Consider the following 13,610-nt stretch of genomic DNA (forward strand, 5'->3'; position numbering starts at 1 on the left):
ACATGCTTTACATTTATATGGCTTTTCTCCAGGATGAATTTTTCTGGTGTCTAGTAAGTTGTGATTTTTGATTAAAAGCTTTGCCACATTCTTCACATTTGTATGGCATTTCTCCAGTATGAAGTCTCTGGTGTTGAGTAAGTTTTGATTTTTGATTAAAAGTGTTGCCACATTCTTTACATTTGTATGGCTTTTCTCCAGTATGAAGTCTCTGGTGTTCAGTAAGGTGTGATTTTTTCTTAAAAGCTTTGCCACATTCTTTACATTTGTATGGCTTTTCTCCAGTATGAAGTCTCTGGTGTTCAGTCAGGTGTGATTTTCGATTAAAAGCTTTTTCACATGCTTTACATTTATATGGCTTTTCTCCAGTATGAATTTTCTGGTGTCTAGTAAGTTGTAATTTTTGATTAAAGGCTTTGCCACATTCTTCACATTTGTATGGCATTTCTCCAGTATGAAGTCTCTGGTGTTGAGTAAGTTTTGATTTTTGATTAAAAGTGTTGCCACATTCTTTACATTTGTATGGCTTTTCTCCAGTATGAAGTCTCTGATGTTCAGTAAGGTGTGATTTTTTATTAAAAGCTTTGCCACATGATTTACATTTGTATGGCTTTTCTCCAGTATGAAGTCTCTGGTGTTCAGTCAGGTGTGATTTTCGATTAAAAGCTTTTTCACATGCTTTACATTTATATGGCTTTTCTTCAGGATGAATTTTCTGGTGTCTAGTAAGTTGTGATTTTTGGTTAAAAGCTTTGCCACATGCTTTACATTTATATGGCTTTTCTCCAGGATGAATTTTCTGGTGTCTAGTAAGTTGTGATTTTTGGTTAAAAGCTTTGCCACATTCTTCACATTTGTATGGCTTTTCTCCAGTATGAAGTCTCTGGTGTTCAGTCAGGTGTGATTTTCGATTAAAAGCTTTTTCACATGATTTACATTTGTATGGCTTTTCTCCAGTATGAATTTTCTGGTGTCGAATAAGGTTTGATTTTGTATTAAAAGATTTGCCACATTCTTTGCATTTGTATGGCTTTTCTCCAGTATGAATTTTCTGGTGTCCAGTAAGGTGTGATTTTTTATTAAAAGCTTTGCCACATTCTTTACATTTGTATGGCATTTCTCCAGTATGAAGTCTCTGGTGTTGAGTAAGTTTTGATTTTTTATTAAAAGTGTTGCTACATTCTTTACATTTGTATGGCTTTTCTCCAGTATGAATTTTTTGGTGTTGAGTAAGGCAATATTTTTGATTAAAAGCTTTGCCACATTCTTTACATCTGTCTGGCTTTTTTCCGATATGAAGTCGTTGGTGTTCAGTAAGGTGTGATTTTCGATTAAAAGCTCTGCCACATTCTTTATATTTGTTTGGCTTTTCTCCAGTATGAAGTCTCTGGTGTCTAGTAAGGTGTGAACTTTGATAAAAAGCTTTGCCACATTCTTCACATTTGTATAGCTTTTCTCCTGTATGAAGTTTCTGGTGTTCAGTAAGGTGTGATTTTTGATTAAAAGCATTGACACTTTTTTTACATTTCCAGATTTTCTCTCCAGTATGATTACTATAGTGTTTAAAGAGGTTTGACCAACACTTAAAGACATTTTCACATTTCTTTAATTTGTAAGGTTTATCTCCTTTGTAAAACCTATTGTTTTTAGTAACAAATAGAATTTGATTAAAATATTTTTTACATTCTTTACTTATGGAGGATTTATCACTGCTCTGATAAAGAATTGAGGAATTTTTAAATGATTTTACATATTTTTTTAACTTGTAGAGCTTCCCACCAATATTAATTTTCTGGAGTTCAGGAATTCTTCTAGTTTTATTAAAAATGCTTTCACATACCTTATATCTGTAATTTGTCTCTTGATTATAAAAGCTTGAATAAATAAATTTTGGGTATGGATTAAAAAAATTTACACTTTTCTCATTGTAAAGCTCTTTTAAACCATGATATGGGTGATTTCTAGAATTAAAAAAAAAAGAAAATTTTAATTACTTTCACAGAATTTACATTGTTTTACACCAAATCTATTATATTGCTAATTACCTAGGGTAGAGACTGTCTATAGGTCCTAAAAGATTTATCGTAAACATAGGTCTTTCTGAGTATCTACGTCTACTTTTAAATTAAGCAATATTAGGTAAGTACAAATACTCTCACATTCATTATAATTTCATGCATTGCCACAAGGAGAAACTGTTCATTTCATCATTTTTGTAAAGTAACAGTCAGACAAACTAATAAAACTCAGAATTTTTTTTTTCTTCTTCTTCTCCTTCTTTTTCTTCTATCCTGTCTAAAGAAATATTTGTGGATATTTACTCAATAGTGCATTTTTAATTATTCCAGTGACTAAAAAGCATGAAATAGACTCCATAGGAAATGTTTCATTTTCTAGAGGAAGGGTATAATTACAAAATGCTGTGCAAATATATTTAAAAGCACACACAGGTCCTCAAATTGTACTGCCATATGTGTTGTTGTCTCTCTCCAGCTTAGCCAATGCCCCACATCCCTAGAGTTCCACCTTGCCTCCAACACACTATTGTCTAGTTTTAATTTGCTGGCAATCCTGCAGGCACTGGGACATAATCATGGCCCTGATGTGCCAGAGCATTCTTCATTAAGCCAAAGAGCAAACTCCATGTGAGCTGAGCTGCTCAACTTTCCAACAAAAATATCTATCATTGAGGGTGTTTTTAAAATTCTTTCTATGTAACTAGCTTACTGAAATTAATTAGAGAATACTTTTGATTTGTTGAAAACATATTCCTTGAGATGCACAGATAAGTAGTGCTTGGCCTCAGAAAAATCTAATGGCAACAGGATTTAGTTCATTAGGGACATGTATAGGATCCAGAAAGTCTCTGTTTCTCACACTTGGAATGCTTTTTCCATTCCACCCCAAACCACAAAGTCCAAAGATCTTTTGGAATATTCACTTGGAGTCTTGTCAAAATCCCTGTTAATATAAAAGATGAAGCAGTGCATGTCAGATGGAGCTGCTGAAAGATATCTATAAACTGCATGAAATTTTTTTAAAAAGCATGGAAGCCTTTAGGGAAAAAAATCTGGTATCTGAGAACTCACAGTTGAAATCCAGCTGGTTTAAGACTATCCAGTACATGTTATGTACTACCTAGTTTTGTCTAAATTCAGCATGGCATTGGAAATGGTATCATCCATTGGAGCCACATAGCATCACAGAGATGGTGAGACATGTCAGAACGCGAATCAACCTGTCTCAAGAAATACTCTTCCTTTTGAAATCTTATTCCTACTTTGATGCACACTTCCTTAAATAAAGAACCGGAAAAATTATCTAGAAATTATTTTTCAGAACTTATGTGGTCTAGGGAATCTATAAGATGTTTTACCTCTTTTAACATAAGTTCTTGCCTGGTCTTATATTCCTTTACTAATTATTTCAGATATATATTTTTTCAGATGGCTCATAACCTTCTAAAAAAGAAATTTCTCAGGTGGGATGCTTGATGTCCCATGACATGGAGTTATTATGCTAACTTATGAGCCATAAATATATTGGTAACTACACAAAGACTGCTTCAAGTTGAATTAAAATTATAAATAATTATTTACAAGCACCTTTGACTCAAATCAAGTTTCATGGAGAAGGGTCTACAAAAGTGGGCTTCTGCAATGATAGACAGAATCATGAAATGACAAAGAAATTATAGATCTTTTTTTTTCTTACAGAGGTTAAGTTTCATAGTAAGCCATTTCTCATTCAAAGGTGGTCTTACCTCACCACTGTGGCTGCTTTACTTTTCTCAAAGAGTTTTACAATTATTAGCTTATGCCCTTCATTGTTCTTCATTTGCCCCACACCGGCCCTAGTACTTCTGTCCCAGGCATGTTTTCTACCTCTTAGCACGAGCCCAGAAAAGTGTCAGAAGTCTTCCACAATTCCCACAAGACCCTCATCTCTGCTTTTGGGGTGTGATGCATTCCTGCAAGCCATTTGGGCTGTGGGTTTTCTGGGAGACTGTGCTAGAAGTTCCTGAGACTTTCCTGTGTTTCGATTGTCATACATGATAGATGAGCTGTATGCTTATTTGATGTGTTTTAGAAAGATTAAACTGTTTATCTTCTTCTTCTCTTTTGCTTAACTATTATTGCATTTAAACACAATACCTACCAAACTTTCCCTGTAAGCACATTTAATTACTGAATTGTTCTTTTCAACAGAAATATCTTAGTAAGACTTGTTTCAGCATTTCCTTAATCAGCATGTATTTCTTTTAAGTAGAAATACTATGCATGTGTTTAAATTAGACAATCTGTCTATACTGTGTAGAAAATCTTTTTATTACTTTATAAGAAAGACAGATTAGAATGCTGCAACTTTAAAATAATGATCTGTACACTTTTCTCTATCCTGCGCTTATGTCAAGATTATTAAAAGTTTTTAAAACATAACTGACTATAAGCATTTTATAACTTTTTGAGTTTTTTTAATTAAAATGCCTATTTCTATTCTAATCTTATTTCTAAAGCTGAGCAAACTGGTTGTCTTTATTTTTCTAAAGGTATTTTTAAGATACAGCTTCATAATGCCCTGTAAACATTGTGTAAATGTAATTTGATACATGTTTTTGCAATTTAAAATATTGTGTATTGCAAGTGGTTTTACAAAAAATACTGAGTAGTAAAAATTTTACAATTACAATAATGTAATTTAAAGTTTTAACCAAAGAAAACTGAATGGCACTAGTTGAGTAGTCAGTCTTCTGAGATGTTTGTAATAATATAACCTGATGAACTTGTAATTTTCTGAATAAATAATTTTCATGTATTTTTTCCATTCATTAAGACAAATTTTATGAACTTCCCTCTCTTTCAATTTCAATTTCTTGTTTAAAACCAAGTATTAACTGTCCTGCTTTCCATACCTTTGCTTTTTCAAGTTTTGCAAAAAATATTGTATTTCTTGCTCTCCTGAAAATTCTTGGTTTTGATTAGAAGACATACCTAAAAAATAACAGGAAGTTATTTCACTTACTATGGTGAATAACTCTGCAATTATATAAAACTTTATCAAAGTGAGACGAAATAGCCACAGAACAGTATGATTCAAGGATATTATTACTCAAGAAACATATAGAATTTACTACAACATGATGACAAAAGCCTTGAGAACTTTGAAAATTATCTTAAGAAATTATAGCACCACAGATGAGGACAAAATGCAAACTGACTAATATTACTACAACAATGTCAAATCATAGCCCTTCACTTCAACATATTCAGACTCCACCTGTGACTCAAATATTTCAGGAAATGAATATCTCTTATTTTTTTATTTATATTTTATCTTTGGGGGGATTATTTCATAAGAGAACACAGGGGTATTCTATCACCAAACTAGATCCACAGGCATTTCTATGTTTCTATATCTATTTCTATATTTCTATATCTATATACTTTTTTAAAGACAGTTTATCAAAAAGATGCTAAAAATTATTTTAAACTGGCATTCCACTGTCTCAGCTTTCCAGTTATATGGAATTAAATTTATATATCATTGCACATCACCTTTTTTGTTTACTTTGTAACTTCCAAATATTTTCCAAAATGACTATAATGATCTAGTTGAACAGATTTTAAATAGAAAAATCCCAATGAAAATAATAGCTCACACAATAAAAAGTATAATCAACTCAAGCAAACAATGTAATACTAGTAATTGAGATTTCAAAAATTGATGTTGTTAATTATCTAACTAATGCCAGAAATCCACCTGAAATGTATTTAATAAACTATCAATGTAGAAAATTTAAAAAAATAGAAAAAATAGCAACATAAAAGTTAGAAATTATATACTAAAATATTTTTTAAAAACAATGTCTCAGGCTGGGACACAGCTCACATGTTTGAATTCTTGCCCCACATGCAAAAGAATATGCTTAGTCCCCAGCAGCGCACGCTGTAACTTCAATCATATTTTTTTATATATATAAAGAAATCACAGGAAAAAATTCAACAGCATAAAAAGAAACACAGTAATAGTAGGATACATCAATCTCCAGTTGATGCAAATTAAAAAAATATATATCACTTCATTAGTACCCAGAAAATAGAAAATCTTCAAAAAGCATTAAAAAATAATTAGGTTTAAAGAGACAATCTTCTTTATAGTGTATGGAATATTGTTCCAAAGAGATCGGGTTAAAAATACAAAACAAATGTTAAATATATTAAAATATTGAAGTTGCTTTATAACATAAAATAATAAGTTGGAAAGCAAAAGTGAAAGTGATATTCAAAATTTATGAATAGGAGTTTAAAGCCAAATTCAGCAATTAAGCAAGGCCCTAAGCAACTTACCTAGGCACTGTCACAAAATAAAATATAAAAACAGCTGCCAGCTGGGCACAGTAATATACAACTGTAATTCAAGCAGCTTGGGAGACTGAAACAGCAGGATTGTGTTCAAAGCCAGCCTCATAAACAGCAATGTGCTAAGCAAATGAAGGAGACCATGATTCTATTTAAAATTTAAAAATTGGGCTTGAGATGTAGCTCAATGGACAAGTGCCCCTGAGGTCAATTCCCAGTACCCTTCCCCAAAAAGAGCTATTGATGTGGCTCAGTGGTTAAGTACCTATTTTAAAAAGAAGTGCAAGTAGCACCCAAAAAAATCTAAGAAGACTATGTAATACCAAACAATCAATATTATTTTGTGTAATCCAAATAAGTTATTTGAACAATTCTTTGGAATATTCTTGGTACATCAATAACTACACATAATAAAAAAATTAAAAGTACTTCCTGATATAAAATAATAAAAGCTACAATATTCAATGGAATGAAGTTAAGTGAGAAAGCAATGAGTAATAAAATTGAAAGTATATCAATTAGCCCTCAACTTGATGGTCAAAATATATTTACAGACCTATTCTCATTAAACAACATTCAAAAGAGAAAAATGTGGCAACTTAATCAAATATCATTTCAAATGACTATATGAAGGCAATTTGGAATGAAAAAGTTAGAAATCTTTTCAAATATAATAAATTATATAATATCTACAATGATCAACATTCAGGAGAGTATGTTAAGTAAAATAATAATTCACCTCCCCCCCCAAAAAAATAAAATAAAAAATAAAATAAAACAAATACCAGGTAATTCAACTTCTGAGAGATATCTGCTGTAGCCAAATATACAGACCAAAAGGAATGGCATTAGGGATGAAAAAGTAAGACAAAGGAGCACTTGTTTGAAGAAAAAATGTGATACAAATTTTCTAGAAAAAAAAAGTTACAAAAAAATTGAATGAACAGAACTGACCAGTAAATTTAAAATATATGAGACAATAAGTTCAGAAAAGATATACAGTTTTGACCACAATTACAAATTTGACAAATATATAAAAAATAAAATAATTGTAAAATCTTCATGGTACCTTTAAAAAGCTCAAGTCTTACTCCTAGACAAAAGAACAGATGCATATATGGAGAGATGATGAATATACCATTAATTCTAGCTAGTTGGAAGGCTGAAACATGGAAATACAATTCCAACTTTAGCCACTTAGCAAGAGTCTATTTTAAACTAAAAGTCAAAAGGGGTGATGATGTAGCTCAATATTATAAGAACCTCTGAGTTCAATCTGCTGTTTGTGTGTGTGTGTGTGTGTGTGTGTGTGTGTGTATAAACAAAATTTAGATACATTACATGATTAAGCACAAAAGCAGAGTAAATAATCAAAGCACTATATACAATTATATATAAAACAGAGGAAATATTTATACATGTAAGTAAAAGCATAGAAAACTTGATTGAGAATTAGCAGATGGGTCACGTGCAGTTTAATTTTACCTAATGTTGTCCTAAAGTGACAAGTCATAATAATTTCTATTTAATTATTACATATAGATATAAAAACAAAAACAGTATCACTAATGTGATAAAACATAATGAACACTAAAGCTCTCTAAAGAGTGAGATTCAAGAAAGATACAAGAATTAGAGAAATGTTGCCTACAATAATATGAATAATTGTATTATAATAGAAATCTTTCCTTTAATTTTTTGTAGCTATAGATGGATAGAATGCATTTATTTTATTCATTTATTTTTAGGTAGTGCTAAAGATGTGTGAGGCAAGCCTTCTGCCACTAAACTACAGCCCTAGCCCTGAAAATTCTTCTTTGAACCACATTGATCAGCTATACTTACATAACCACTAGGAGCAGGTATTGTGAAATACTGCTATTCATTACATGGCAGAAAAACTTCACAGAATATTCAATATAAGCATTCATATAAAGTTCTGATGAGAAAAATTTGAATAAATAAATATTTAAATTATATTAAAGACACTCTCCTGTAATATTAATATCTTACAATGGTTTAACCTAGAGATATTTGGAAATGAGCAGATTTTCTAGGGACCCCCCAAATGCAAATAAATGCCAGGTTATGCATATCCTCACAGTCATTGTGGAATAATTTGTAGGGATTCTGACTGTGGAAATATGCAGAGAAGCATTCCTCTGGTGAGAAAACTCCCAAGGGTAACAGTACTTTGTTTCCCTGCCTTAGAATTCCCTGCAATTTTCCCTAGGAACTAGTCAAGTAATTAAATACATGTGCAATGTCAAGCTGCTATGGCAGTGCCATGCTTGAAAAGGTTCTGCACTAGAATGTTATCAGCCTCAAACATAATCTCTGGCACACAACTTCTTGGAATAAAGAAACTCTGTTTTTTACAAGCACAATGTTTCACTGAGCCTAAACCTGTCCACAAAACAGTAAGTTTATAAAATGGACTTTCTTGAGAGCTACACAAAACTCCCAACACTGCACTTTGCAACTTAGTATATAACTGAGAAATAAGCTGCATAATGTTGCTAAGTTTGTAACTTGCCTAGTAATAAAATAAACAGTATGTACTAGTGATGCCAATGACCTAAATTAACCTGTTGATATAAATAAAGCTTGGCAGTTTGGCCTCTCTGTACTATGTCACATTTCCTGTCTCTTGTCTGTGTCTTCTTTTGATTTTCTTTTTTTAAAAAGAGACAGGGAGAGGGAGAGAGGGAGAGGGAGAGAAAGGGAGAGATGGAGAGAGGGAGAGAGGGAGAGAGGGAGAGAGGTAGAGAGGGAGAGAGGGGAGGAGAGGGAGAGGGAGAAGGAGAGGGAGAGGGAGAGGGAGAGAATTTTAATATTTTTTTTCCGGCAGACACAACATCTTTGTTGTATGTGGTGCTGAGGATCGAACCCAGGCTGCAGGAAATCATGCTACCACTTAAGCCACATCCCCAGCCCCTCTTCTTTTGATTTTCCTACAATATGTTAATTTAAATGTAGGGAGATCACTGAAGAACAAGAAGGAGCAAAGGAGCTTAAATAATTGATATGCATGGTAAATGGAGAGAATGAAATGCTCTTTAATGATTGCAACTGAAACAAACCTAGGCTTGAAAAAATATTTTCTGTCAGATTTTAGCTTATCAATTAACATTTTTAAATGTGAATTCCTCTTTAATTTTGGACCTTTTATCTGTAATCTTTGCTTCATTGATTTCTACCCAATTTGATATGTCTACTGTCACTTTTCTCTTCAAATCCCAAGGTTATTTCATTGGAGATCAAATGGTGACCAAAGATTACATAGAGACATCAATATTTTTTGATGTAATATGTCACGTTTTGTTATTTTCTTGGAAACTAAAGAAGTCTTTTTAATGTTACCCTTATTAGGAATAAAAAGAAAGAGAAAATATCCTATAAGAGTCTACAAAATTATTTTCTTAAACATTTTTTTCTAGACAAAAACTCTAAAATACTTTGAAACCATTTTCATTCTCTACATTGTGAGCACTACTTAGAAAAGATAAGTTAAACATAAAAAGAAAAAAAAATCTTTAATATTTCCTTTTCTACATAAACAAATTCCCAATCTTTGTACTAAAAACAAGAAACAAACTTTTTAATGCAGAATAAAATCTATCATAAGATACTGTATAAAGTTAGAAAAATAAATATTGGTTTTGAATTAAAAATTCTGAATGAAATTTAGGCTTACCAATAAAGAGTAGGTTTTTATAGATCTCTAACATCACATCTCCATATAAAGTCTGCTGAGAAGAGTCCAGGAATTTCCATTCCTCTTCAGAAAATTCAATGACCACATCACTTAATGTCAATGGTTCCTGAAATAAAAATGAAGAAATACATAATACATAAATCATAAGATTAATGACATAGTATTTAATTTCATACAAATTTTAATGAGAGTTAAAAGAGGTGGGTTTCACAAATGGTAGTGATATCAACCATTCAATAAGATACGTTTTTTTGTGGTGCCTGGGATGGATCCCAAGGTCTTTTGCATGAAAGGCAAGCACTCTACCAACTGAGCTATATCCTCAGCCTCAATAATTTAATTTAAGAATTAAAATTGGTGGATAATTTTGTTATAATAAAACCCAGGGAGCAGCACATGTAAAGAAAATCAATGAAGCAAAAAAAGTGGAAAAAAATCCAACAAAATTCCAAAGGATAAATAATAGTTGCAATTAGTTATTGAATATTCAAAAGAAGCACAATGAAACAAATCAATGATACTTGAAATATGCATAGCAAAATTGTAAGTAATAACTATACTCATATGACAGTGGTCACCTTAGTGTATAGAAGACATAAGAGATCACTAAAGACACACCAAAACTTTCAACAGTCCACATAATTATTTGAATGTTTATCACCAAAGTTGTCTATCTTCTCATTATTTAAATATAACATAAATCTATACTGTATTTAAAAGAATTACTTTTACAAAATCACAACTCACTTCTAATACAAAAGAATAAAATTTTTAACTATCAAACTATTACAAAACACTTAGGTACTTGGGTGAAATTGAATCACATGGCACAAAGTTATAACAAAATATAAAAATAAAAAAGCAAATTAAGTGAATAGACTGTTACTCTCTCAGTTCATAAGGAAACAGACATATCAGGTTTACCATTCCCAGATTTGTAAAACCACTCTCACTGTGAAACTCTATCCTCACTTGGCTCATTTCAAAGTAGAAAGTGAGAGAATAATAAGCAGTTAAGAAAAAAATTCTGAACGGTTCTTGTACCCTAAATGCCTCTCTGACAGCTTGGAAATACTCCTTTTACCAGGGTCTCAATTATCACTAGTGAACAAACACATACATGAAGTTAGTTTAACATTCTGATCTGTGATGTCTTTTTTCTGAAACAGCATGTTTTTTTTTTTGTTGTTTTGTTTTGTTTTTTTTAATTTAGAGATTTAATCCAGGGGCACTCTACCCCTGAAATGCATTTCAAGAAGTTTTGTTTTTTTTTATTGTGATAAATGGGCTTACAATGTTGCTTAGGGTCTCTGAATTACTGAGTCTTGAATCATATTTACTTTCTTACTACCTTATCTTTCCACATCACTATAATTACAGGTTTGTGCCACCGTTCCTGACTCTGCAACCACTTTTGATACCAAATGTGTAAATTTGCTCAACAACCAATATTTCAACAACTAGTTGTCCAATAATTCAGTTCTGATACCATCTAGTACAGATCCCAAAAGTTTGGTGTTCGCTCCTATCAAATTTTACTAAATGAAGTGCCAGTTTCAAGCCCCAGAATAGAACGATATTCATATTTATAATCAATTTCCTATAAATTAGGGGACTCTACATTTACTCACTCAAGTAATTTATTCTGATAAAAAATAACACAGTTATGTATACCAGCTTGAGATAAATTATATAAATATGGAAGTTGACAATTGAAACCTTGCATAGAATATAAAAAAAGTCAGAGAAAAATGGGACACTATATAGGCCATTTTAAGAAATAAGTGGTTGAAGATATTACCTCCAATTTTTATGTAGTGCCATAGAAGAGCCCTTTCCCAATGTGATTTAGAAGATCCTAACTATTTTAAATATGCTGATTCAGATACTCATTCTGAATATTCCCATTGTTTTACATAAAATAATATTTAATTGAACACTTTTACATTCAGTGGTAAGAACAAAATATTTGTTTAAAAAAAAACAGGTTGGTATTCTTTAGATAATTTCCTTTATATGAAACCCTTAGAATACTGAGCCATCTCATGGCAGCCCAAACCAACATACACAGAATTTTCTTAAAACTCCTAAGTATTCATTGGCTTCAGGGAAAAGGATACTTCATTTGGAATTTTGATTTTTTTTTGGTACAGGGGTGTTCTACAACTAAGATATATTCTAGGCCTTTTATTTTTATTTTTTGAGATAGTCTCTCACTAAGTTGCTACACTAAGCTTCAGCTTTGATCTTTCTTCTTCAACCTCCAGGTTGTTGTGATTTCTGGCATGTTACAATATGCCCAGAAAAATATGAATGCTCTAACTTTCTTTGGTCCATTTTCATTTCACCTTATTTATTTGCTATTTCTTCTAAAAAGAAAAACTTGACAGCCTAAGATTTTGGATGCATCCATATCTTATATTTGATGAATTTGAAGTATTGCAAAGTAGATTTAAAAAAACAAAAGCTACTTATTACCTATCTCTTAATTTTTTTCCAATCTGACATTCTAGAAATAGCTCCACAGCAAAGAAAATTATAGCCACAGATACAACTAAGATCTTACTTAACCTTCAATGATGTTCTTTTTCAGGCTCAAAAAATTACCTTAGTTTGAGTATAATTTTATTTGAAATTTGCCTGTATATTTTCTCTTTGGCAACTTTTCTTAATCTTTCAAATATTAGTGATAAATTGCATTTTATAGGTAATAAAAATATTAGACTAAGTGAGACATGCTAAATCCACCATCCTATTTATTTAAATATTTAGTTACCACCCCAAACTTGAGGTATTACATTATGTCTTCCAATTAGCATATACTGAGTTTTTCCTTGAAGACGTGTGCACAAAAACACTAGGATGTTGTTTTTTCTAAATTCTTGCTACAGCTTATTCTCATTTCAAATTCTGGCCCCTTATACTCAATCTTCCCTGCATGAGAAAGAAAAAGGAGGATAAAAATCAAATTTTCCTTTCTTTTCAGTTACAGAATCAATAGATCTGTAGATCTGAGCAGTAATGTGTTTCTGGGGAGCTGAACCTAACATTTGGGGAAAATAATATTAATATTCCAATATCTGAAGTATTTAGATGAAACCTATAAAGGATATTCCTGTAATCTCTAGAGTATCTAGAGTATCCAGCTAGTCCAACAAGGTGTTCCATTCTCTGACCAAAAGCTGCTCTGTAGGAAGAGAGGATTACACACAGGTTAGCATTCTCTAGGAAATTCAACAAACATGGAACCTGATGAGACCTTGAGTCAGCTTCATGTAATTTTTACCCCAGAGCCACTCAAAGACAAGGCAGATACTGAAGAGACATCATATTCTAAACTTTCTTAAGGGAGACCTAAACTTGCTGTCTATGCTTACGAAAGACAAATAAACAAAAGTTTAAAGATTTTTTTTTATTTTAATATCAAGGATTAAATTCAGCAGTGCCTACACACTGAGAAACATTCACCTCTCCTTTATATTTTTTATTCTCAATATATTAATTCTCTCACTTCAGCCTATTAAAATGTTGAG

The 13,610-nt window shown here is 31.7% G+C and overlaps 1 protein-coding gene across 1 annotated transcript in view; it reads right to left on the minus strand.

Annotated features, from left to right (window-relative positions):
• LOC144371509 (uncharacterized) overlaps positions 1-13,610 on the minus strand; it is a 79,223-nt gene that overhangs the window by 6,520 nt on the left and 59,093 nt on the right. The window contains 4 exon segments of the mRNA XM_078033826.1: positions 1-36; positions 38-1,961; positions 4,913-4,991; positions 10,057-10,183. Coding sequence (XP_077889952.1) covers positions 1-36; positions 38-1,961; positions 4,913-4,991; positions 10,057-10,183 — 2,166 coding nt within the window.

Source organism: Ictidomys tridecemlineatus, chromosome 16, assembly GCF_052094955.1.
Source record: "Ictidomys tridecemlineatus isolate mIctTri1 chromosome 16, mIctTri1.hap1, whole genome shotgun sequence".
Classification (NCBI taxonomy): Eukaryota; Metazoa; Chordata; class Mammalia; order Rodentia; family Sciuridae; genus Ictidomys; species Ictidomys tridecemlineatus.